This window comes from Bubalus bubalis, chromosome 21 (assembly GCF_019923935.1).
Source record: "Bubalus bubalis isolate 160015118507 breed Murrah chromosome 21, NDDB_SH_1, whole genome shotgun sequence".
NCBI lineage: Eukaryota > Metazoa > Chordata > Mammalia > Artiodactyla > Bovidae > Bubalus > Bubalus bubalis.
The window spans coordinates 10362053-10389043 of NC_059177.1; the positions used below are offsets into that span (position 1 = coordinate 10362053).

The following is a 26991-nucleotide window of genomic DNA, read 5'->3' on the forward strand; positions in this document are numbered from 1 at the left end:
GTATCTCTGATTTTCTTGAAGAGATCCCTAGTCTTTCCCATTGAGTGCTTACTATGTGACAAATACTTTTCTAAGCATTTAAAATGAACTTCATTTTGGGGGCCTCTAAAATCACAGCAGGTGGTGACTGCAGCCATGAAATTAAAAGACGCTTACTCCTTGGAAGGAAAGTTATGACCAACCTAGACACTATATTCAAAAGCAGAGACATTACTTAGTCAACAAAGGTCCGTCTAGTCAAGGCTATGGTTTTTCCAGTGGTCATGTATGGATGTGAGAGTTGGACTGTGAAGAAAGCTGAGCACTGAAGAATTGATGCCTTTGAACTGTGGTGTTGGAGAAGACTCTTGAGAGTCCCTTGGACTACAAGGAGGTCCAACCAGTCCATCCTAGAGGAGATCGGTCCTGAATATTCATTGGAAGGACTGATGCTGAAGCTGAAACTCTAATACTTTGGCCACCTGATGTGAAGAACTGACTCATTTGAAAAGACCCTGATGCTGGGCAAGATTGAAGGCGTGAGAAGAAGGGGACAACAGGATGAGATGGTTGGATGGCATCACCAACTCGATGGACATGAGTTGGTAATGGACAGGGAGGCCTGGCATGCTGCTGTCCATGGGGTTGCAAAGAGTTGGACACGACTGAGCAACTGAATTGAACTGAATTCATTTAATCTCCACAGAATTGTGAAATTGGTTCTATTATAGTCTCCATTTTACAGATGAAGAAATGATTGCACAGAAAAAAACAAGTAACTTCCCTAAGGTCACACAGCTAGGAAATAGCAGAACTTGGATTCAAATAACAAATTCAAATGAAGTCTGTGCCATACTGTTTTTAGTGTTCTCCATCTTCTCCATTAATAGTTTGTTTTTCTGTAGCTTTTCATGATTTTAAATCAAATCACATCTTGATTCTCAAAATAACCCTATAAGTTAGGATAGAAGTTTTTTTTTTTTAAAGACTCCCATTTCAAGTGGACAGACACTCTTCATTTAAAAAAAATTTTTTTTGTTTTTTTGTTTTTTTTTAATTTAATTTTGACTGTGCTGGGTCTTTGTTGCTGTGAGGGCTTTTTCTCTAGCTGCAGCGAGTGAGGGCTACTCTCTAGTTGCGGTGCACGGGCTTCTCGTGGTGTCTCTTGTTGCAGAGCACAGGCTCTAGGGTGTGCAGACTTAAGTAGTTGTGGAATGGGGGCTCAGTAGTTGCGGCTTGCAGGCTCTAGAGCACAGGCTTAAAAGTTGTGGCACATGGGCTTAGTTGCTCTGCAGTATGTGGGGTCTTCCCTGATCAGGGGTTGAACTCTTGTCTCCTGCATTGGCAGGTAGATTCTTTACCACTGAGCCACCAGGTAAGCCCAGGAGAGATTGTTGTTATTAGCCTTAGTACAAATGAGGAAACAGATGAAAGTGAGCGATTAATGTCTGAAAGGTATCAAAACTGGGACTCAAACTCAGCTTTTGAAGCTGTTGTTCATTCTTCCAAATCATACTGCTTCCAGAAGAGCTGGGCTTTGGAGAGTTACAAGCATGGCTTTAAATTCTGGCTGTACTCATTGCTGGTTAAGCAATCTTGTTAAGTAACTACTGTGTACTTCAGTTTCCTCAACTGTAAAACGGGAATAATAGGGGCTTCCCAGGTGGCTCAGAGGTTAAAGCATCTGTCCACAATGCAGGAGACCTGGGTTCGATCCCTGGGTCGGGAAGATCCCCTGGAGAAGGAAATGGCAACCCATTCCAGTATTCTTGCCTGGAGAATCCCATGGACGGAGGAGCCTGGTGGGCTACAGTCCACAGGGTCGCAAAGAGTCGGACACGACTGAGCGACTTCACTTTCCTTTCCTATTATAGAACTGTTGTCACATTTAAATAGTGCATGTAAACTTTACCATGGTGTTAGACTTGCAGTAGGCTATTTTGTTGCTTCTTAATAAGTTGAAATAGGAAGTAAGAAGTAAAATATTCTTTTGCAAAAAATTATTTAAGATAAGTACTCTAAACATGGTTGATCATCAGAATCTCTCAGGTTGCTTTTTCAGTATACAGATTACCAGGCCTTACCCCATACTTGCTAAATCTGAATCTATGAGGATGAGCTTACAGGTTTGTATTTAAATGCATACACACACAGATACACATGCATGTGCACACACGCATACAGATACACAAAGATACTCCTTCCTGGGCCAGTCATGGGAACCATGAAGCAAAGTACACAGAAGAACCCATCTGGGATGATCAGTTTTTTATACTTAGAGGTTGTTTCCTCCCTGTACGTTATTACTTTGCTATGAAATAACTAAGTTTAATCCAGTTATTATATTTAAAGTTACAATAATTATTTTTATAAAAAGTTTAAGAGGCCACTATTCCTAGTTTTCATTTCTGTCTTCCGAACTCCGAACATGAATATTCCAACTCTAATAATCTGGTCAGCTTAAACCTGAAACTTAAAAGGACTAGTTTTTACTTTTAAGGTTCAAGACTTTATTTGCAAGAATGAATGCCTAACGTGTGATGCGGTTGTTGTGAAACTTTAGAGGAAATAGGTTTAGCAGTCTTAATAATTCTTTCGTATATCCTTTGTGATTCTTTTTTCTCTTTCAAGTTTTAATAGCCAGTTCTCTATTGTCCATTCGTACGTTGAACGGTTGGCATTCATAGATAGTCCCCAATTTTTATTTTCTCTGATAGGATCATCCTTTCTCACACACACACACACACATACACACACACACACACACACACGCAAATGCCTTGGGTTAGGAATAAAAACTAACAGAACCCTCGTAACAACTGAAAATGACAAATAGCTTAATTTTTTTTTAAAGTTTAATCTTAAGAGTTTAATTTGTCTTTCCTCACTTCAAGTTGCTTTTTGAGGCAGATAGGGCATGCCATAAATAAACAAAAATAGCTTCTTTTTCCTCCTACTTACTTACTTTCAAGTTTCCATGCATCTCAGTGGGCACCAAATCAGACAACTAGAGGGAAGGAGAAGAAAAGGAAAAAGGGGCATGATTGTGTTCTGCACACTGAATAATTTGCGTGCTAATATGCAGAACTGAGAGCGTTTTAAAAATTGTTATAAAATACTCATAAGATTGCCCACTGTAACCATTTTTAAGTGTGCAGTTCTGTGGGTTTAAATACAGTCACGTGTGCAACCGTCATCACCATCGATCTCCAGGATTCTTTTTATCTTGTAAAACCTGGATAGATTTTCGAAAATGTTGGAATGTTTGAAGACTTCTCTGTGAAGGAGGGGTATGGATGGATCTAGAAGTCCTGCCGTGTGGTGGTGGGTGTGTTGCTGCTCTCTTGGGAGGGCACGTCTGTCACGGCGCTCGTGAGAGCAGGTGTTGGGGGAGGTCCCAGCAGGTTCTCCGGGGTGTCAGAAGGCCCATCTGGATGCTTATAACCTTTCCTGCTTGTGTGACTTTGATTGTCCCACAGGTTTGGGGAAAATGCAGTTGGAGAGTTGCCTGTCAGTGAAAATTACCTAAAAGCACAGAGTGTATCAAACTGGGGACCCTTAGGCAGCTAGCCTCTGAAAGGGAGAAGGATGGGGAAGGATGAAAGCCAGTTATGCCGCCTTACCACAGTCAGTTTCGTGAGTGTTACAGTGAGTGTTTCTGAGAAGTAGAAGGGTCTTGAAGGGTCTGCAGGCAGTCTGATTATGGCATCACTGAAGCTTGGAATATTACTCCTTTCCTTGTTATAGAGCTGAAATGATGAAGAAAACATGTTTTCTGCACTTCCCTTCAAATGAAAGTCATCAGAATGTTGCTTATTTTTGAACCTGATGATCTGAAAATCTTTCTGGTTCTAAAATTCTGTGATTTCTTTTGAGATTCAGGACCCCCTCAAAATTCATACTCATCTTGCACAATTCTCTTAAATCTAAATAATCATTGACATTGACTTACCTGGCGGTCCAGTGGCTAAGACTCTGCACTCCCAATGCAGGGGGCCTGGGTTCCATCCCTAGTCAGGGAACTAGATCCCATATGCCGCAGCCAAGTGTTCACACGTGCTGCAACTTAAAAAAAAAGATCCTACAAGCACAACGAAGGTCAAAGATCTGTCATGCCACAACTGAGACCCGACACAGCCAAAAGAAAATAAAAAGCAGAATCAATGACAAGCATAGAAACTGATCTTTTATAGGAGTTAGACTGTCATGTTGAGCAGAGTCTGCATGTAAACATATTCTGTGTGCACACCCATTTGTAATACTGAGGATAAAAGGAAGCTCTATGGCTGTTTACCATTTGTCACTGCTAGAACGTTCGGATTTCATTTTTTTTTTTTTAACACTAGCTTTATTGAGATATAATTCACATAACATGTAATTCATTTGAAGCATACCATTCAATGGTTTTTACATGACTAATTTTTTTTAGTCATGGTCAAATTTAGGCTGTGCTCAAAATATGTGTAACCATCACCACTGTCTATTTCAAAAATCTTTTCATCACCCCAGACAGAAGTTCCGTAACCATTAAGCAATAACTCCTTTGCCCCCTCTTTCAGCCCCTGGTAACCTCTAATTTACTTTATGTCCCTATGAATTTGTCTAATTCTAGATATTTCATATAATTGGGATTATACAATATCTGTCCTCTTGTTTCTGGCTTAATGCCTTAGCGTAATGTCTTCAAGATTCATCCATGTTGTAGCAAGTGTCAGAACTTCATTCCTCTTTTTCTTCCATTTTAAAGAACTTAATTCCTTCTTTTATGGATAAATGATAGTCCATTGTATGTACGTATTGCATTTTCTTTATCCATTTATCTGTTGATGGACAGTTGGTTAGATTTTATTATTTTGCTGCCTAAAATGGTAGATTCCAGCCATCTAGTAATGAGAACCAGAAATTTGATTATGGATTAGCAGCCTGAGAAGAAGGATACAAAGGGAAGAACTGTGCTTAGTTTAAAAAATACTGTCCAGTATTACTGTTTTATGGAATAACAGCCACGATAGCTTGATAGAGCTAATGATTTCCTCATAGTTATTTTGCTGTTTTGTTCTAGTCATCTGTTCATTTTTAGGCAGTGTTGAATTAAGGATGAAAAACTTTTGTCAAGGATAGCAGTTTTTTAAAATGCAAAGAATTTCCATAATCAATAATGATTATGGGTATTAGTACCATTTTTCATTTAAGAATAAAGTGGGTTTTTTTAGAAACATGAATTTTGAATGTCATTCATTTAGTAAATGTTTATTGGGCATCTACTCTCATAGGTGCTGTGTTAGGTAAGGACATGGGATGGACAGGTCTAATGTGGTCATTTCCCTTGTAGAGCTTAGATGCTAGAGGAAAAAATTGACCCTAAAATTAATGTCTACATTTAATATTGTAATTTCTGTCTTGAAAGCTGTGGTTGTCAGTGTATGTTACAACCAGTGGCATTCTTAAAATTTAGCAAACGTAATAATATATTTATTTACAGCCATGCTAAGTGCTTTGAGTGAACAGTAAATGATTTTATTGAAGAGTGTGGTGGGAGACTTGACATGTTTAATGGCTTTGTGAAGGCTTCCCTGAGGAAGTGCCCTTTCAGTTGAGTTTTGAAGGAGGAGTGGAATGATTTAGGAGGAGCTGTCAGATTCCAGGAAGAGCTTTACCGTCAGTGGGAAGAACATGGGACAAGCTTCTGAGGCCAAAAGATATGGAGAATTCAAGGAATAGCACCAGCTGACTTTTGCTGAGCTCTAATTATGTACCAGGCACTTTTCTGAGCCCTTTAAACAGACTTAATCCTCCTGATAACTCTGTGGGGTGGTCTGCTGTTCTCATTTTATCCATGGTGAATCCAGGGCATGGAGAAGTGAGGTAACTTGCTCAAGGTCACATAGCTAGAAAGGGGTCGGGCTGATAAGTGTACTTGGGCTCCTACACTCTTAATTGTTGTGCCTCCAGGATAGCAGTGTTAACCCTGACATGGACAGCAAGGAGGAGAGTAGCTGGAGAGGCAGGAGCCAGATCATGTAGGCTGGTGGCCTTCAACAGCGAGTGACTTTGTCCCACAGAAGACAGTGGGCAACGTATGAGGATGTTTTTGCCTGTCACTACTGGCATTTGTGGGGAGAGGTCAGGGATATTGCTGAAAATGTCACAGTGCACAGGACAGCTCCCCGCCAAGAAAGAATTCTCTGGTTCAAATGTCAGTAAGGCTTAGGTTGAGAACCTAATATGATTTTGGTCTGCATTCTAAAGAGGAAAGGGGAAATATGAAGGATTTTGTGTAGGGGTATGACGTGATCAGATTTGTGCCTTCAAAAGATGACTTTCCTGTGGGTTGGAGATGCTATTATTAATAATACCAGAAAGAGACCGTAGTGGTTGCAGGGAGGTGAGTCATGAGAGCCAGCGGTGGCCGGGCCTAAAGTGACGACTGTGGGGATGAGGGGAGATGGTTGGAATGGAGACAGAGAAGATGCTTAGTGGCAGTGGTTGGGTAGGGCGGGGGACTTGGGGTTGTGCATCCGGTCGGATGGTAGTCAACATTACTGTGTGGAGGACGTTTGCAGAGGGAAGACCATAAATTTATGTTAGGCTGTGTGGAATTTAATGTGTCTGTGGAGATTTTGAAGAAGCAGTTTGGGGGTTTGGGTCAGGAGCTCAAAGGAGGGGTCTGGGCTCTACATACACATCTGAGACTTGTGCGCATGTAGAAAGTGATTGAAATCATGAGCTGTGGATGAGATTGTCTAGAGAGAAAGTGTAGAGTTGAGGGTAGTCACTCCTCGGGCCGAGCCCTAAAGAACTCCAGGTCATATCTCGAGTCTTCCTGATGGTGACACTTTCTTTGATCATCCTTTTGTGTTTGGTTCAGATTGTTCTGTCCCAGTTGGATTTGTCTGAAAAGTTAACTCCACAGAAGGCAGAATTACTCTTCTTTAATACACTCAGTGGTGGTACACAAAATTTATAAAAGATTATGAAATATGAGTTAACTTTTCAGAGCTATGAAAAATGAATGCTTTTCTTTCCATTTCTGCCCAGTTAAGGGTTTTCTTAAAAAATTCTGCCGCTTTGTAGTCACTGGTTTTTTGCTTTACTTTTTGCTGTGCTGGGTCTTGGTTGCTGCCCAGGCTTTCTCTGATGGTGGGGCGCACGGGCTGCTCTCGGTGGGGCGCACAGGCTGCTCACTGCAGTGGCTCCTCTGGTTGCAGAGCACGGGCTCTAGGTGCACGGGCTTCAGCAGCCGTGGTGCTCACAGGGTTAGTGGCTCTGCGGCCTGTGGGATCTTCCCAGACCAGGGATGGAACTCATTTCCTCTCCATTGGCAGGCAGAATCTTTAACCACCAGGGAAGTCCTGTACTTAATGTTTTTATTCAACAAATGCTTTGAAAGAGTTGTCACTTTTAGTCATTTAGGAATCTTTCCAGTGGCATTAGTGCATGAATGCATCTGTCTTCATTTTTTTCCTCATTGACCCACTGAAATGAAGGCAAAGGGAGGGGCCGATGTGATTGGGGCAGCCCTCCCCCTGCAATCCAGAGCCCTGGCTCTGTGATGGCCAACGTTCCTCTTCATGTCTCACTGTTCCTGGAGTTATCCCTGTAACCAGAATTAAGGGAGGATTACTGGGCGTGAAGTTTTGTGCCAATATGACTAAAATATGTTTGGTATAAAATTCATTGTCATTATCTTCACCATTCCTGTGACTTATAGGCATTTGGAGAAGAAATTCAGATAGCACAGTATCATCGTCCTAAATATAAAATCATTACTAGCAACCCCCACCCCCAGCCCCCAAGACATACACAGAGTATTTCTGCTGGGACTGTGAATCACATTTTCCTTTGGCAAGACATGTCATTGCTGAGCCAAAGTTTCAGCTTTCCTGTGCTATCCATTTATTAGATTGTATTCAAACCTCAGTAATAAAGTTTGTAATCTTAAATTTCTTCTCTCATTCTGAAAGAATATTTTGCCGTCAGAAGATTTCTGAATAAAAGGAAGATACAGTTGTTAGACATCAGAAGAAAATGGATTAAAATTCCTTAGATTTTATCTAATATTGTTGTTTATGCCCAGGAAAGTTTATATAGTTGGTTTTCAACTACCAAACGCTTTGAAAAAAAAAAGTTGATACTGTAAGATCAAATTAAGAAAAATGGTACCCAAGATTTTCTACTAAAGGGAAGTTGCTAGGAAGTTGAGTAATGGTTTTTATTTGTTAATTTGGAAACCATAGCAACACAATAAATATTATGTCTCAGCTTGTCTTTCAGTGTTCTTTTGGCATGAGTGTCATGGAAGAATAAACAAAATTAAACATAGTAAACTCTTGAGACCTAGCTACCTGAATTAGTCATTTTCCTTGACAGTTTCACTTTGTATAATTTTCTATTTCAGATTTCTTGAAATTAAAGCATTGTCTGTAAAGGCCTAAATAACTCAGATGGTAAAGAATCTACCTGCAATGCAGGAGACCCAGGTTTGATCCCTGGATCAGGAAGATCCCCTGGAGAAGGAAATGGTAGCCCACTCCAATATTCTTGCCTGGGAAATCCCATGGACAGAGAAGCTTGGCGGGCTTCCTGGGGTCGCAAAGAGTTGGACATAGCTGAGGGACAAACACATACCTTATGTTTCTTTCTCATGCCAGTTGCGTGGATTTTGTATTATGGATGTATATGCAGGCTGGCAATTCCGCATTTGGTTCCATTCAGTGTATTTATGTCTAATCATGAAATTTGAATTTGCCTCCCTTTAAAACTGTCCCATATGATAGTGGGACAGAAGTTTCAAAAGCTAGCGGTTTCTGTTCTTTTAAAGGCATTTGAGTGTGTTTTCATGTTCTGTTCTTTTTGAAAAAGGTTGAATGCAGAAAGGTTTTAGTAATAGTGTAAGTATCCTTTTGGGACAGTTATTTCAGACCTTTTCCTAAAAAGGTAAGAAGGAAGGGAAAAGACATTGTAAACCAAGTTTAGGGCCCTTTTTATTTCATCCCTAGTCATAGTTCCGCTTCCCTTACCCCAACAGGGAGCCACTGTAGTAGAATCTTGAGGTGGCCTTCCTGCTCCTCTTCTAAAAGTTCTAACACGTATCATTATAAACAGTATTACTTTATGGGTTTCTGTGTCACTTTCTAAGCGTTCTCAGGCATGGGGGTGTGAAACAGCTAGAACATGGGGGAAATTGCCAGAATAACAGCTTGGTTTAGCTGAAGAGAGGTTGGGGGGAGTGGGAGCTAATGTTGGAGAGGCCAGAGGGGCTGATCAGGATGGGATTTGTGTGCTGAGGAGTTTACATTTTATTTGGGCAGCTGAGGGGAGCCACTGAAGGGTAAAACCTTTTCCAGAGTTAGCCACCATGTAGAGTGACTGGTAGGGAGAAAATGAGTTAGGAGGCTTTGTTGTCATCTTGGGAGAGCCTGAATTCAGGCAGTGACAGTGGGAAAAGAGAGGGAAATTTGGATTGGAGAAATGGTAGAGAGAGAATCTTGATGGAGTAGATAGTTGAGATATAGTAGATAGTCAATATAGAGATGTAGTAGATAGTTGAGATATAGTGACTGGGTGTGAATGGAGGCTAAAAACAGAGGAGCCTTATGGTGATCCTTTGTTTCAGTTTTGGGGGTAATGGGAGCACTGATGGGGATATAAAGAGGAAGAGGGACTTTAAGGGAAAGATAATAAATTCCGTTTGTGATGCTTGAATCTGAGGTTCCAGTGGGACAGCCAATTGGGTCAGGACTGAGAGAGAAAAGTCTGTTGGATGCAGAGATTTGCAGACTCTCACTATCACCCAGGGAGAGAACTTAGGGTGGACATACGGTGAAGAGAGTGAGATGAAGTCTGGAAGCTTTGGTTACATTAAAGGTCGGACTCTGAAGAAGGCAGATCAGGGAGTTGAGGAAAACCAGGGGAGAGTAGCATTGCAGAAAGCCCAGAGAGGAGTGTTTTAGAAGGAGCAGAGTGGCAGTGATATGGGAAATCCAGAAAGGACAAGCAAGATAAGAAGAGAAAAATTCTACTGGGTTTGGTAGTCAGAGGTCATGAGTGACTTTGGCATGAGCAGTTTCTCTGAAATGATTTGGGCAGAAGCCAGAAAGCAGTCATTTGAAGAGAGTGAGTAGGGAGGTGAGAGAATAGAAGAAGATGAGAGACAAGAGAAGATGAGACAGAGTCGATCCAGGATGGGATGGTTTGTCTGTTGGCCGCACAGCTTATGGGCTCTCAGTTCCCTAACCAGGGACTGAACCGGGGCCATGGCAGTGAAAGCCCTTTGTTAAAGATAGGAGAGACTTTTAACCTACTTAGGATAAGAAGGACAACAACAGAGGGAGAGAGTACAGGCAGGAGAAAGATCAGATAGTTGAGGCAAGGTCCCAGGGGAGGGTGGAGTTCACATCATAGTAGGGTGGGTGTGTGTGTCTCTGTATATAGACATGTCCATCTATGTTTTATATGTATATTGTTATATAACTTTACATGTCTATACATATATTTACCTTGTTATATAGCTGTATAGTAAACTCCTGCCTTTGACTCTTAGGATGATGGATTCAAACTGTTTTTTTAAATGAACATAACTTTGTTCCCCCTAGAATAGTTTACAGTGAAATTTGACACGGGGGTTATATTCCAAGGAAGCAGGGCACTGTCCATTGGATGGGCTAGATCCTGCTTTACTTGTAGACCCACAAGACAGATACTTAGAATAGGATTGGCCTTGGTTGAGTTTCTGATTTGGGATGCCAGTGGGAGCCACACTGAGCTTATTTTAGCCCCTTTGCCTGTGTTTATTTGACTAAGCAGTAACAGAATCCAAATTTAAAATTGTAACAGTGTAAGGATTCTTTTGGATATTGGTGAATTTAGTTACTTCAGTCTCAGTCATGTCCGATTCTTTGCCACCCCGTGGACTGCAGCACGCCAGGCTTCCTTGTCCATCTCCAACTCCCGAAGCTTGCTCAGACTCATGTCCATTGAGTCAGTGATGCCATCCAACCATCTCATCCTCTCTCGTCCCCTTCTCCTCCTGCCTTCAGTCTTTCCCAGCATCAGGGTCTTTTCCAATGAGTCAGTTCTTGGTGAATTTAACAGTGTGTAATATGGAATAGCAGGGATAGAAGGAGAGTGGGAATGGAGAAAGTGAAGTTAGAATTAGTATCATAGATGAAAGTGGTAAGGGCCTGCTTGGAAGGAAAATTAAAGGTTGGATTCAAGGGATAGTGTAAAGAAAGTTTGATTAAGAAGTAGGAATCCCTGAGGCTGAGTTTTCAACAAGGGTTCCACTTCTGGAGATTGAAAAACAGGGAAGCATAGAGTATTCATGGGGATGAGGTTGCTTTTATCCACTCTTAGTGCATGACAAGAGATCCACCAAACAGAAATGTAGGCCTTGATTTTGGTCAGAGCCCGAGATGTAAGATTTGAGTCATTCCCGTTGGTTGATAATTGAAAATGGAGAGTAAAAGGAGAGGAAAGGCTGTGTGTAACAGAAGATTGACTACGTTTGGTGTAAAGTCCTGGTCAAAGTAAAAAGAGAACCAGAATAGTACATTTTCACAGAAAAGAGTCTGTGCTGAATTGAAAATCATAGGATAATTCCTCCAAAGTAAACTTTTATTATTTGCCTAAGGATATGTTCTTATACTTGGGGTATAAAGATATACATTGTGGCAACACAGTTAAGAGCATGAACTGGAATCAGATTCTTAGGATCTGGATCTCAGTTCCAGTACTTGCTGGCCAGGGGACATTAAGCCAATTACTTCATCTTTCTTTACATCAAGGGGTTACTTTGTGAATTAAAGGTAAATAACCATCTAGCTTTGCTAAGTGCCCAAATGATGGTGGTAATATTAATGTGAAGACTCATCTTTTCTGTCATCTTGAAAGTTTGAGTTTTGATTCTATGAAGATCATTCTCAAAGCACTGTTCAGTTTTATAAATATTAAGAGCCAAGGTAAGGGTCCCCCCTTTACAGAATTAGTACATTTTGAATTGGGTCCTGATATATTGCCAGAGCTTGATCGTTACTCCTCGACTGTCTTCCTTGGAATGATCTTCATGTTTAGAAACCTGGTCCAATGCTTACTAGATAGATTTACAGGTAATTTCTGAACCTGAATTTCCAGTTCCTGAATTTTCCTATTAACCTTAAAAGTTTGGGTCATATCAGCCTAAAGACCATACAGATACTTCAATGATTTAGGCTCCTGAATACTTCTGATTTCACTCATGTCTTATGCTAACTTTTAAATTAACTAACCTTTTTTTGTAGTAAAATAAACATAACATGAAGTCAATCATTTTGATCATCTTCAAGTGTACAATTTAGTGGCGTTAAGTACATTTAAACTGCTGTGCAGTCATGACCACTGCCCATCCTCAGAATTTTTTCAGCATCCTTAGTGAAACTCTGTACCCGTTAAAATAACAACTCCCATCCCCTCCTTCCCACACTGGATACCACGGTTCTACTTTCCATCCCTGTGGTATTTGACTATTTTAGGAACCTGAGATAAGTAGAAGCATTTAATATTTGTCCTTTTGTGTCTGGCTTATTTCACTCAACAGTGTCTTCAAAATTCATCACAGTTGTTGCATATAGTCAGAGCTTTAAAGGATACGTAATATTCCATTGTATGGAAAATGTATGTACATTTTCTTTATCCATTCATCTGCCGGTGGACATTTGGGTTGTTTAAACCTTTGGCGCTTAAGAGTAATATTGCTATGAACATTTGGTGTGTGAATATCTCTTTTGAGTCTTTACTTTCAGGTCTTTTGTGTGTGTACCCAGAGGTGGAATTATTGGGTCAAGTGGTGATTCTGTTTCATTTTATTAACCAACCTTTGTTTTGAACTTAGTTCAATCCTTGTGGTCCTTTATTGCTTTATCTTCTTTATTTTGTATCTGTGCGAGTGGGTTAAAACTAAGCTGTGGTAGCTCTTTGACACAATTGTATCCTGAGGGGAAGGTGCTGGTGTTGCTACTTTGAAGTGTGGTTTGTGTACCTATAATTTGACTGTTTAAACATATATCAGTATATCTAGTATTACGGCTAAAAGTCTAGAAAGCTTATTATTTAGTGATTTTTAAAAAAATTTTGAATGAGACTTGAAATTTCTAATCCAGTTCTGAGAATATAAAGAAATACTGTTGTAAACAAACAAACACGAAATTAACATATGATACAGTATTATTTTAGCTTCCCTGGTGGCTCAGACGGTAAAGCGTCTGCCTGCAGTGCGGGAGACCTGGGTTTGATCCCTGGGCCCAGTTCGATCCCTGAGTTGGGAAGATCTCCTGGAGAAGGAGATGGCAACCCACTCCAGTACTCTTGCCTGGAAAATTCCATGGACTGAGGAGCCTGGTAGGCTACAGTCCATGGGATCGCAAAGAGTCGGACACGACTGAGTGACTTTCACTTCACTTCACAGTATTATTAACTAAAGTACAGGTTTTATTCAAATCTTACACAATTTTATGCTAGGATCTATTATTTGTTTTCATACCTTATTTAAAATTTCACATTATATTTGCATTGAGCTGCATTAGCTGCATGCAGCAAATTCTGATAAATTCTCTTTTCATTTTTATTCTGTTACACATATTTTCTAACTTTATTTGTTATGACTTCTTATACACACTCATCATTTAAGTGGACATTTAATTTCCGTATACATGGGTTTTTTAAAGTATCTTTGACATTAAGCTCTCATTTTGATACTAATTTCTCATTTAAATGCTTTCTTTGCAGTCAAGCTCTGTGTTTTTCCAGTCTTGTAACTTTATTGAGGCTTTCAGTGGCTATAAGTCAAAGATCTCTCTTGGTAAATGTCATATTGCACTTGGAAATATGGGGGTTAATTTCAAATGTTTTTGATATTGATTTCTAACATAATTCCACAATGTTAAGAGAACAAACTCTGTATGATTTCAGTGCCTTCAGACCAGGAAATTTTTGCACCTTGCTTTATGTCCCTGGATATGTTCCAGTGTCTCCTGGTTCATAATCTGTGGGAATTTGAATAGAATTTGTATCCTGCTGTTGTGTGAAAATCGTATAAATCCTAATTATGTTGGATTGGTTCACAGTGCTTTTCAGGTCTATTATATCTTTCTACTTTTCTATGTATTTTATTAATTTTTGAGAATTTGATTTTGAAACTCCAACTAAAAGTCTTAATTTATCTACTTAAAATGCTTATAAAATATAGTGGAACTATATGTAATTTTGTTCTGTGTTTTCCAAGTCTCCTATAAATGTGTTATCATACTTTCATAATTAAAAAAAAAAAGAGTTAAAATGTGTCAGTGTAAGAATAGAGTGCACCTCTTGTCTTACCAGATTGGAGTGACTGCTGGCCCCTTGCTGTTCCTGCTATCAGAAACCTGGGAGCAATGTATAAGAAAGAAACAGATAAAGTAGTTTTGAAACCTCTTTATCTTCTTAAAGCTTGCTGTATTTAATACTATCTCCAAGGGAGGTAACATCCGAGTTTTGCTTAGAGTTGCCTAAGTAGCAAAGAGAAGGGTGTGTTTGTGGCTCTGAAGCCCGTGGTCTTTCTGTTGCACAGCAGTTAGGTCCCTTCCCTTTTGTTGTGCAAGAGAATTTATTAGAGAATAAATTTCAATTACCTGTACTTCTGTTTGGTTAGAGAACTCCCATTTTAGAATAGATTGTGCAGAATTGGCCACAGATATCAGAAGGATTAAATCGGCATTCTCGATAAATTTCTAAGGGAGGCTGCAAGTGTAGATGTATTTATTATGTGCTGAAGCATAATTTAGCCTTTAAGTCTTTTTTTGTAAAATACACGTTCTGGTAAGAACGTGGTGATCATTCATAGAGGGGGAAAGAAGGTGGAGAGTGTAGGTGTATTTCTAAGTTAACTGCGTGTGTATTTGGCCACGCTGGGTCACTTCGTTGCTGTGAGTGGCCGTCCTCTAGCTGCAGTGAGCCAGCGCCCCTCTTCGTTACGGTATGAGGGCTCCCACTGCAGAGGCTTCTCTTGTTGTGGAGCATCAGCTCTAGGCGGGCAGCCTTCAGTAGTAGTGGTGCATGGGTTTAGTTTCCCCGCAGCTTATGGAATCTTCCCTGACCAGGGACTGAACCCATGTCCCCTGCATTGCCAGGTGAGTTCCTATCCACTGGACCACCAGGGAAGTCTGAGTGTAGGTGTTTTAAAGATAGAGGCCATTGGAAAATTCATGTGAGAAAACTAATTGCTCTGGTGATGACGGTGTGAGAGCTTAAGGATGGTAGATTGCAATTCACTTTGCAGGGTTTTTGCTACTAAAACACGTGTAAAACTGACTAGGAAAATGCCAAAATTGAGATTGAATAAGTAGTAACTCTTACACTGTCTATGCTTCTTAGCAGCCTTCTGTGACCTTGCCTGGCAAAACCCGTTGCCCCTTCCTGCAGGTGTCCTTCTTCTAAGCAGTGTGTTTGTCTCTCTCAGCTAGACTGTGAAGTCTTTGGGCAGAAATGGCATGTCCTGCTCTGTACTTTTTGCACTCAGTGTGGTGCTTACATACAGTAGATCCTTCTAAACCTTGCCTGAGTCTCTTCTTAGTGTGAGTGTGCCTGCGGGCTTAATTGCTCAGTTGTGTCCAACTCTTTGTGACCCCATGTTCATAGCCTGCCAGGCTCCTCTGTCTGTAGGATTTCCCAGGCTAGAATACTGGAGTATTCTTGCCCCCACTCCAGGGGATCTTCCTGACCCAAGGATGGAACCCACGTCTCTTGTGTCTCCTGCATTGGCAGGTGGATTCTTTACTGTTGTGCCAGCTGGGAAGCCCTCCTACTGTGAGACTTGGGCACAAATATCATCAGAACAAGAGAAGCAGCAGCTACTGTCCTTATCAGAGGAGGGATCTGAATCAGAGTTACAATGCGGCCAAGAACCCAGGAAACCACTCCCAGAGAAACGGCAGAAATTTTTTAGTTTCATGTGGTACATCAGGCTGTTTTGTTGCCTCATTTCCTTGATACACTGGCCCATGGCCTGGAAATGTCTTGTTTGTTTGGCAGACACCGAGGCATAGGGGCAACAGAGCATGTAATTTTAATACCATATAATACGTTTAACACAGTGTCATAAGTCACAGTAGGGGCGTGTGCATAGGACATTACTCTGTGACAGAGGGGCTGGAGGAACTCTTAATAGAAAGTAATGTGGTCGCTGAATGAGAGAGAAGGGAGAATATGTCCTGCCAGCAAACAGTCTGTGAAGAGAGGCTGAACCTCCCAGCCCAGGAGATGGGGTCCAGGAATGGAGGAGGGTGGATGCAGCTGGTGAAGCTGGGGCCAACTGGGGGAAAAAAGGCAGAGAACTGACTGGGAGAAACTTTATCTCTGTTTTTGCTCTTCGTCTCCTGTCTTCTCTTTGTGCTGGTCTATGGAATTTTTGCTTTAACAGTGAGTGAGGGGGAGCCGCTGGAGTGTTTTACAGAGCAAAATGATTGATTTGATCAGAAATGTGTTTTGTAAGGCAGACGGGCAGTCATGTAACCACATAGACGATGAATTGTAGAGTCGAGTCTGGAGTCAGGTAGATGGATTTGGAGGCAATTGCAGTGTTCAAGAGATAAAGAGTTATTATATGATTTCATTTCATGCTGTGTCCAGAAGAGGCAGATTCATAGAGACAGAAAGTAGACTGATGGTTGCCCAGGGCTGGAGTTGGGTAATGGGAAGTGACAACTAATGGGTACAGGTTTTCCTTTTGGGGTGACGAAAGTATCATTAGATGGTAATGATAATTGTGCAACTTCGTGAATATACTTAAAAACCCATTGAATTGTATGTTTTTAAGTGGTGAATCTGATGGCATGTGAAGTATATCTCAGAGAGAGAGAGAGAAAGAGTTCCTGAAATAAGCAGGAATAATGAGCATAAAGAAAGTGAGATGGGTTGGAGGGAAACTCAACCCAAGAGTTGGTCAAGAATTGACAGCACTTGGAGAGTGAATATTGGTGATGCCCACAGTGAAATAGGGGCCAGCCCTGCCGTTTCTAATTTGTATGATTAAACTGATGGGGAAAGAAATACTGGAAAAAGCAAGTTTGGAGAAACCTACAATGAACAGTGTAAACTGTTTTGAATATGTCATCAAGTCAGACAGTTGTGCATAAAGGCCCAGATTTCAGGAGACTCTGAGACTAGAAAAAGAAGTGAGTTGTGGAGGGGGTGTAGACTGAAGAGGTCATCAGGCTGCTGGTGGGCAACCCTGTGTCCCCACTCTTTTTGGCTGTCTCTCCTCCAAGCTGGTCTAGAGGGGTGGTGCTGGAGGCACTGGTTTTTAAATAAAGCTGAATCTTTCTATTACTTTTCAGGCAGAGGCAAGGCTGGCAGCAAAACGGGCTGCCCGGGCAGAAGCAAGAGATATCCGCATGAGAGAACTGGAACGGCAGCAAAAAGAGGTAACTGGGGAAAATAACCCTGTTTTGTGTCGTTTCCCCCCCCCAAAATCAATACGTGGCTAGTTTCCTTCTGAAGTAAACCTGGTTCCTTTTGAAATACTGGGAATATGGAGAAGGAAATGGCAATCTACTCCAGTATTATTGCCTGGAGAATCTCATGGACCAGAGGAGCCTGGCTGGCTACAGTCCATCGGGTCGCAAGAGTCGGACACGACTTAGCGATTTAAAAAAAAAAAAAAAAAAAAAAAGAAATACTGGGAATAGAGTAACCTGATGTATGTGTTTTGACTAGCCATTCTGTGTCAGCAAGTTAGTGCAATATTTGTTTGAAATTAACAGCAGACACCTGTATACCTCTTGTCATAAGTTACTGTTGTGTTATAAAGTCCTTGTAATAGCCAAAGAAGGCTTAGAGATGACAGAATTATTTACTATAGTCCTAAATGTCCTAGAATTTTGACTATATCGTGATAAATACTAGTTAAGCTCTGTGAAATCATACAGCCATGTAGTTTGTAAGCATACTTAATAATGGAGGAAAATCTTCATATACGAAAATGGAAAAAAAAATCCCACAATTGTAGCACTTTTAGGACTCCAGTCTTGTGTTACAAAAACTAGTATCTATATATAGATCAAAAACTACTGGAAAGAAGTGATTACTCTCAGTACTTTGGTTTATCTATGGTGGAATTATGATTGATTTTATGTTACACTTTTGTATAGCTAATACATTTCTGTTTTAATTATCAGTGAGAAAAACAAAAAAGAAAAAAATTTTCTAACTAGACATATATAGAAGTTGGGCTGCTTTAAAAGAAAACAAATACTCTTTTTTACTCTTTCCTTCTGACATTGACCTGACTTTGAAAATTCCCATAAAAACCATTTATGATGTTTTAGTTTAAAGGGGGAAAAAAGCTGCAGGGCAATATTAAACACTTTATTTTGAGGTTTGTGGTGAATTTTCTGTTAATGAGTTAGAGAGATGTGAATAGAGTCCATATTGTCACAGCTCAAAAACAAAGCCAAAAGCAATTAATGTATTGCTTTTTTTTTTTTTACCTCATAGCTTCAAATATTGAATGCAGTTCTTGGCTTGAGATGAAATGTTACAATACAATGCATTGTCTTTTATACTCCTAAAATTGTAGTGAACTATAAGAATAGAGTTATTAAGTTTAAGTTTTATTTGTAGTTCTCTAAGCTGCAGACTGAACATATTTAGCTTTGTATGTTGTGTATTTTGAATGTGTAACTTTGAATTAACAATCATTGCCTTTCAGGACAAATGTATGTGATTAATTTAAGACTTTCCATAGCAGGCAGTATGTTGGAAACTTGAGTTTGTGAAACTTTTGCATTTGTAGCACTCTCATCATTCCTTTGACCGGAAATGGGGACAGATTCAGAAGTGGCTGGTAGGCCAGAATTGCCTGCCCTGCATGTTGTGATCAGTTGCTGAAATATGCATTCTCAAAGTAAAACATTGACTAATCATTTGCCAAGTAGGAGTGTTTGTCATGTTTGAACCTAAAGGTCAGCGAGTGTCTCTTCTGCCTGTAGTGGACCAAATGTGTGCTTGGAGTCCAGCCATTTTCGTTGAAGTTAGAGCCTCACACTCATCTCATAAATGCTCCTGACCAAGAAAGATTGAGTAGATGAATGTGTTTTCTCTCTGTGGATTTGTTCTTCTGTCCCTAAAATTTGCCCACCCCTCTCCATCCCACCTTCTCCTCCCCTGCCCCTTTCTTCTTTTCTCTCTTTTTTAAAAAGCTGTATCAGGTTCTTCATAGGAAGATGAACCAACTCATTCTTTCATCCCTGCTGAAAATTACTTTTATGTTGTTCTCTCAGTTTCCTTTCAAGTCTTACACTGTCACTCCCAAATTTGTTAGCTGCAAGAGCAAATTGCAACCAGTAATGTATGAGTTACTGTGAGTCATTCCTAAATTTGAGCTTTTTTCAGTGTTGATAAGTGCCCTCGCTGCCTCTGATTGCGGGGGTTCTTAGCTTGGTGTGTGAATAGGCTTGGGGGATGGGGTGAGGACATCCCATGCCAGGTTTTGAGTATGTGTATGTTTTCATGTGAAATGGCCACAGGAATTTTTATCATCAGATTCTCAGAAGGAGTCTGTGATCCCTAAGAGGTTAAGAACCACTGTTTAATTGCTGCTTAAAAGCAACTTTCATAAGCAAATCCCTTCTAGAATAGCATTTTAAGGTATAACCAGAATTTAAATATTTATGATTGTATTTACATGCACATTTTAAAACTTCATCATACTTCTCATTGTGATATTTTAGAAAAGAGAGAAAAAAGACGTTTGGTTACTTAAAATTAAGCAACTCCTCATGTATATGTTTGTTATTTTGGAGTAGAATCTGTCCTTTCTTGTTATTAAAGCTAGCTTATTTTATAATTCAAGTGTCTTCTGCATGTAACTGACTTAATATTACTGATGATGTCTTAATATTTTTGCATGAGTTAAGAGAAATAAGTCTTAATTGAAAAAGTGGAAATATTAATTTCCTCTTATAATTATGTATTATAGTTCTCAAATTAAATTGCTTAGGATTTTAATATCTTAGGGCAGATCAAAGCATTAAATAAGAAAAGCCTACATTAAAAGTCTAATATTTAATTCTTACGTTGAAAGGAGCAGTTTGGGTTAGGGTTTAAAACACAAGTCTTAAATAATAGGTAGGATTTGGACAGGCAGAGAAGGTGAGGTTTAGTTTCAGTTAGAATAATTAACATTCCGACCCCTTCTGGCACTTCATTCAAACTGATTTTTCCTCTAAGTTCTTATCCTATCCTTGTCTTTCTGGCTGCTTTCTGTCTATGAACTTATCATAGAAGTTGGCATGTGAGCATCCCAGTGTAAAATATAAATTACTAATAAATTTATAATAAATAATGCATAGACAAACAGTTGGGTTATCGATGACTAGAAGGAAGAATCTTCCTATACTGAAAGTCTCCCCTTGTATAGCACTCTTTGCCCGTGAGCGGGCCGTTGGACGTGAATAGGGAGCACGAGAGCATGAGGCTCAGGAGTGAAGCCGATGTTGAGTGCGTGTCTGTGTGCCAGCATTGTGCTCACGCCTTTTACATGCGTGTTCCATCCCCATTGTAAGACAGGTCCACTCTCTCCATTTTATAGGTAGGTGAGAAGGGGTTGGCAAAGTGAACAGCTTTAGTTGTTGGCAGAGCCAGAATTCAAAGGGATGCAAGGGTGCCCCATGTGCTGATGGTGGAGTGGGAGGTGGACGGACCAAGAAGAAAAGGGCCTGTGTCTTTCTGGGCCCCCAGATAGTCTTAGGTTAGCCAGTACTGCTGCCTGTAAACTGGGTATCTGAAGCAGTGACGTGTTGGAATCTGAAAGAGCAAATGCAGTTTGTGAAGTTTCCTAATTTAAAACTGAGGGGGCCATACGACCCAGGAATCCCACTGCTGGGCATACACACCGAGGAAACCAGAATTGAAAGAGACACGTGTACCCCAGTGTTCATCGCAGCACTGTTTATAACAGCCAGGACATGGAAGCAACCTAGATGTCCATCAGCAGACGAATGGATAAGAAAGCTGTGGTACATATATATAACGGAATATTATTACTCAGCTATTAAAAAGAATGCATTTGAATCCGTTCTAATGAGGTAGATGAAACTGGAGCCTATTATACAGAGTGAAGTCAGTCAGAAAAACATCAATGCAGTATATTAACACATATATATGGAATTTAGAAAGAGGGTAACAATGACCCTATATGCGAGACAGCAAAAGAGACACAGATATAAAGAACAGACTTTTTGAACTCTGGGTGAAGGCAAGGGTAGGATGATTTGAGAGAATAGCATTGAAACATGTATATTAGCATATGTGAAATAGATCACCAGTCCAAGTTTGATGCATGAAACTGGGCACTCAAAGCCGGTGCAGTGGGGCAACCCTGAGGGATGGGATGGGGAGGAAGGTGGGAGGGGGGGTTCAGGATGGGGGACACATGTACACCCGTGGTTGATTCATGTCACTGTATGGCAAAAACCACTACAATGTTGTAAAGTAATTAGCCTCCAATTAAAATAAGTGAATTAATTAAAAAAAAAAACTGAGGGGGATAGCTCCACCCTTGAATAAAGTATTTATTGTCAGAGATGTCCAGGTGTATTCAGAGGGCTGTGAGCTTTATTTAAAAAAAAAAAAAAACTTGAAGAGAACTTTTAAAAACAGGGTATATTTCATTTCCATTTATCTAACTTAAATGTATCAAACATAATTTTCCAGGAAGCCTTAAAAGATAGATACCCCTCTTTGAAGGCATTGTCCTGTTCATTCATCCTTTATACTCATAAGGATTCCCAAGACAGTGAAAATATTTTGTCTTCTGAACTGTGGAAGAGAGGGATAGTCTGCCTTGTAATTGGTACCTGAAAACATTGCTGAAATCTTTTTCTATTGACTTTCTGGTGATTAATTAAAAAAAAAAAAAGCCTTTTGGCAGTTTTAATACTCCTTTAGAAATACCTGGGAAATGAAGCTTTCTTTATATTCCAGAGTACAAAACTAGGATACCTTGCCCCTCTCTTCATGTTCTTTCTATGTAATTAAATCTGGATTTGGCCAGTGTAGGATAGTATCTTGATTGGTTCAGTGATATGGTGAGTCAGAAGATCTGAATGCTGGTCCAGCTTTCTAACTTGACCCCTAACCTTTTTGTGATGCAGTTTTTTGTACTATAAAATGAAAGGATCAGACTAGATGATCTCTAAGGATCCTCTAGCTCTTAAAAATAATTCTAAATTCGGTGCTAGGGTCTTTGGTTTATACGGGGTTTCCTTCTGTTTCTCCCTATCTGCCACTGTGCGGTAGCATTCCAGGTAAAGGCAGCAGTTAAAGACCACGTGGAATGCCTGCCTTTCTGTGGAAGAGTAGTGTTCCACGGCAGACTCTTAGAGAAATATATGCTTGGAGTCTTTTTGGTGTAATAAAAATTTGCTTTGAGCTTGCCTCACTGTACATATGGTAGCCACTAGCCATATGTGGGTAATTAGGTTTCGACTTGAATTGATAAAAATTTATCTTTGGTTCCTCAGTTGCACTTCTGACAGTTTAAATGCTTAGTGGCCACCTGTGGCTGGTGGCTGCCATACCAGATAGCACAAACACAGAGCATCTCCACTGTCGATGAAAGGCCTGCTGAGTAGTGCTGGCTTCAGGTATAGTTTATGACTGTGGAATAAACTGTATCCTGTCACTTTAAATTAGCCAGCCTGTATGGGCTTATATTTTATTCTGTAGTTTTCTGAACTCATTAGGTTATTTTTTCCAAATGGTGCTAAAAAGAAAGCTGTGTAAATCTAGAGATATTCCGATACTTACTGTGGTGTTATTTAGGGTTATTTTTATAATAGGCATAATTAAGGATAAATATGAATTTATGTCTCTGCTGCATGTTTAATGGGATGTGCTCTTTAGAGGCAGGTTTTTAAAAGTGCGCCTGTGTGGTAGGTGGAATGAAAAGAAAGGATAGAATAAAGAGAAGACTGAACATTAAACCTTGTATTGATATGTCACCCTGGTACCCCAAATAACACTAGGAGGGGGCACATAGAATTAACCTCAACTAACAAAGCTAACTCGGAGAAGGCAATGGCACCCCACTCCAGTACTCTTGCCTGGAAAATCCCAGGGGCGGAGGAGCCTGGTGGGCTGCAGTCCATGGGGTCGCTAAGAGTCAGACACGACTGGGCGACTTCACTTTCACTTTTCACTTTCATGCATTGGAGAAGGAAATGGCAACCCACTCCAGTGTTCTTGCCTGGAGAATCCCAGGGACGGGGGAGCCTGGTGGGCTGCCGTCTCTGGGGTCGCACAGAGTCGGACACGACTGACGCGACTTAGCAGCAGCAGCAGCAGCAGCAACAAAGCTAACTAGCCTAGAACTTGTTACCACTTAGTAAGCTGTACCTACCCTGCTGGGCTAACACTCATGCCCCCCAAAGTTTTGTGGTACGTCACCTGATAGTTAAAGAGAGGAAAGAAACTTGCTTGGCTTCTTACAGCTTACATGTGTCTATTACATAACAAAACTGTGAATCAGTGATGATTTCCTAAAGATCAGAGCACCATGTTGAACATTGAATTATTGAATCATCCTGGTACATATAAACAGACTTCTGAACAGATTTGATCAAACGCATCAATATACACAACATACGACAAGCAGGCGTTTTTTGGCATTGTATTCAAAGATCATGACCAAAACAAAGCATTAAATTGTGGTGTTTCAGTTGAATTACTGTCACTGGATTCACAATGAATGATCAGGCGTAGCCACATCTAATTATTCCATCTGCATGATGCTTGTGCTGTATTGTCATGGGGTGTTGAAGTTTTGGTGTGTTTTGGGAAAAGCAGTGTCGATTACCTGTGAACCCAGTTGGCCAGTTGTGTGTAGATTCTTAGTCAGTGCAAATTGACACTCCAAACTTTGAAATTCTGAAAGATCAGAAGTTTCTTACAGTTGATTAGGTTCTAGGGACTAATCATTTAATTTCACATGACTCAGTACTTAATGCCACAGTGCTAATAGATGAATATGGAAAAAATTAGAATTACATTTATTTAGTCAATTGGGTTTTTGTGTGTATTTTGTTTTTACAGTCTTCATAAGGCATAACTTCTGAAGCAACTTTATCAACTCTAAAGTATTTAGTTTCTCATAATTATAAGTAGTTTTTCATATTAACAATACACAGTCAGGGGCTATTTCATTTAGTTGTTCTTTGCTTTCCCAGTTATAGTGATAAAAGCAAAAAATTTTTTGCAATGAGCGCAAAATTACAACCCAAACCTTTTTAAAAGAATACATTTTCACCGTAACTACATCTGTAATAAACATTTCTTCCTGCTTTGCATAAACTAACATCATAAAAAATAGATCAAAGTCTGCTTTTAATGCTGACCTCAATTTCTGTTGGTTAAGTATGCTTACTTATTTTTATCTTGGTATATTGAGCTCTCTTGGTCATATATTGAGTACATTCTACAAATGGCCAGACATACATACACTTGTTCAAATGAAAACATTGCTGAGATGATTTCTACTTCCCTTCCAACTGAGGGAGGGACGTGACTGCCCAAACTCAGCTTTGAGGAAACTCCCCTCTGTGCTCAGTTCTGATAGGCAGCCCTCTGCTCAGTGATTAACTGTCCACGTACTTTCTCCTTTCCCAGGAAGAGTCGGAAAGGGCCAGGTCTTCCCACAGATCCAGTCATCGTCGTCCTTCTCTGGTTTGTAATAACCTACAAACTTGCCCCTGATACTTTTCCTCACCAGCTTGCTGCAGCCACTCACACACCTTTACTGTGTTTGTTTTTATCTTATCAGGGAGTTGAGGATGCATTGTCCATTCGAAGTCTTGGCAGTCACAGGGTTGGTATTTTAAGTTGTTTACACCTTAATAGCAAAGCTGTCCCTTTGTCTTTTCTAAAAAGAAAATATTGGCAAAGTTCTTTTCATTGGAAAGTGGTATTTTCTTTCAAATTATTGCTATAAGTAAATCAATTCTAAAATTGTAAATATTTTCATCTATTAACATGTATATTTACTTTTTTTCTATAAAAGGACTTTTGATTTTGAAAAATCATCACAAAATAATAAGATTGATTTTATAAAATAACACCTGCATGGTTCTAACTTTCAGATTTTTCTAAATGATAATTTTTTTAATGAAATTTATTATTTGGTGGCATGGGTGACTAATTATAGTTGTATTCAGTGGAAAAATTGAACTGATTTTTAAAATACCTGTCTTACCATATTTATAGAAATGATCATGCTTCAATATATTGATTAATATTTTGTAGTTTGTCTCAAGTTTTTAGTGTACATCATTGTAAATCAAAATAAATGAGAAATTGTTCATTAAAGGCTTGCATATTGTGCCACAAAAGCTGATCTCTGTTCTTAATGAGTTGTGCTTAAAGCACATTGCCTTAGAGCAATGCTTTTAATTTGTACATTATTAATATAGTATATGTGCTTATATCTAGATTTTTTTCATCAGTAAAATTCTGTTCTTGTTAAGATCTATATTTGTTAATATCCCCAGGTCTAGTTTTCTTCCTATCTTGTATAATGTTCCTATCTTGTATTTTTTTCCTATCTTGAAAATACACTGTATTAAACTGACTGTGTTCTGGTATACTAGTTATTGACATGTTTGCATTCTTAAATAGTCTTTTACTCTGGTTATATTTCTTTTTTTTTTTAATTCACTTACATTCTTAAGACCATGTTTTATTTTTTAGATAATTTTCCTTTTGTTACAATCTGTTGCGTATTGGCTGAGTGCAGCTTTTGCCATAAATTTTGCACATGCATATGCGCTAAATTGAATGGCAGGCGAGATGATGTTTTCTGAATGTACAGTTGTTGCTAGGAGTGGTTATATTTCTTATTGGTGAATATAATCTACTGTCTTTTTGGAATAAATTAGTAAGCTAGTACTTGAATCATAAACATTTTGGTTGATTATAAAAATTTAGATTTATAAGAATATTAATAAGCCTTTATAGAAATCTAACTAGTGGTTTAAGAATGATTTTAAAGGAAAAGAGCTTTAAGATAATAAATTTGTCTTGCTTCTCCTTAGAGAAATTTTGGTGCCTTTTTTTTTTTTTTCTCACAAGGAGTTAACAAAAGCTTAAAAGTTGAGCTTGGAGGGCTTTGAAAATAATCCCATCTCACCTTTTTTTTTTAAATATATGACTTACTGTAATGTTCATAGTGTGAAGTTCACAGTCTTCAAGCTGGCTATTTGTAAATTTGCATGGGAAACTTACATATTAGTTTAACCTAATGGTAAAGCCATCCAAGTTCAACCTAATTTGTTTTTAAAACAAATCTGTAAACAAACAAAAAATAAATCTGCAATTAAATAAGGAATTGTTTACTCAGTGTCTATAAAGTGAGATTGATTTTCATTTCATGGAAATTACATCGTTAAATAAATTTAAGCTATAACTAGAACTCAAATAGTATTTTATTTCATTATGGTAGTTATGAAAATTTGCTATTATGTAGCAAAAAGTAAAACTCCTAATATTTTTAAAAAGCAGTCTGTGAACTTCAAGATTAGTAAAATTTTTACCTTGTAGAGACTTCAGTACTACTGTTAGTGTGCATTTAGAATATTTAAATTTTTAGACTTTCTTAGAAATGTCTGATTTGAAATGAAAGCTTACTAATAACACAGTATAAAAGAAATATAGTTGAGATAAGTTTTTTTCTTTTTTCTAACTTGATAATATTGGGAGTTTTAAATTTTCATCAGATTATTGCCTTTTAAAATAACTTTACCATCTACATTATACCGAAAATGTAGACAACTTGTGTTCTCTGTAAAAATACATGTGATGGCTTAAAACCCTGACCTAAATTTTATTCGGGTTTGCTATATTATTTGGGGTTTTGGTATTTCTTTTCTAGTTATTTTTTTAAACGTATGAGCTGTATATTAAAAAGTCTAAGACTTTTGGACCTTGTATTTGATACATGAACATTAGCAG

General features: G+C 39.2%; 1 protein-coding gene across 30 annotated transcripts in view; it reads left to right on the plus strand.

Moving 5' to 3' along the window:
- Positions 1–26991, plus strand: part of LRRFIP2 (LRR binding FLII interacting protein 2) — a 110381-nt gene that overhangs the window by 27769 nt on the left and 55621 nt on the right. For 15 of the 30 annotated variants that reach the window (XM_044934336.1, XM_025272730.2, XM_025272738.2 and 12 more), the window contains exons 3-6: positions 17325–17411; positions 18782–18832; positions 24655–24711; positions 24809–24853. In XM_044934336.1, the coding sequence (XP_044790271.1) occupies positions 17325–17411; positions 18782–18832; positions 24655–24711; positions 24809–24853 (240 nt within the window). The remainder of the gene's footprint in view (positions 1–17324; positions 17412–18781; positions 18833–24654; positions 24712–24808; positions 24854–26991) is intronic. The other 15 variants (XM_044934339.1, XM_044934341.1, XM_025272750.2 and 12 more) reach the window with 3 other exon arrangements.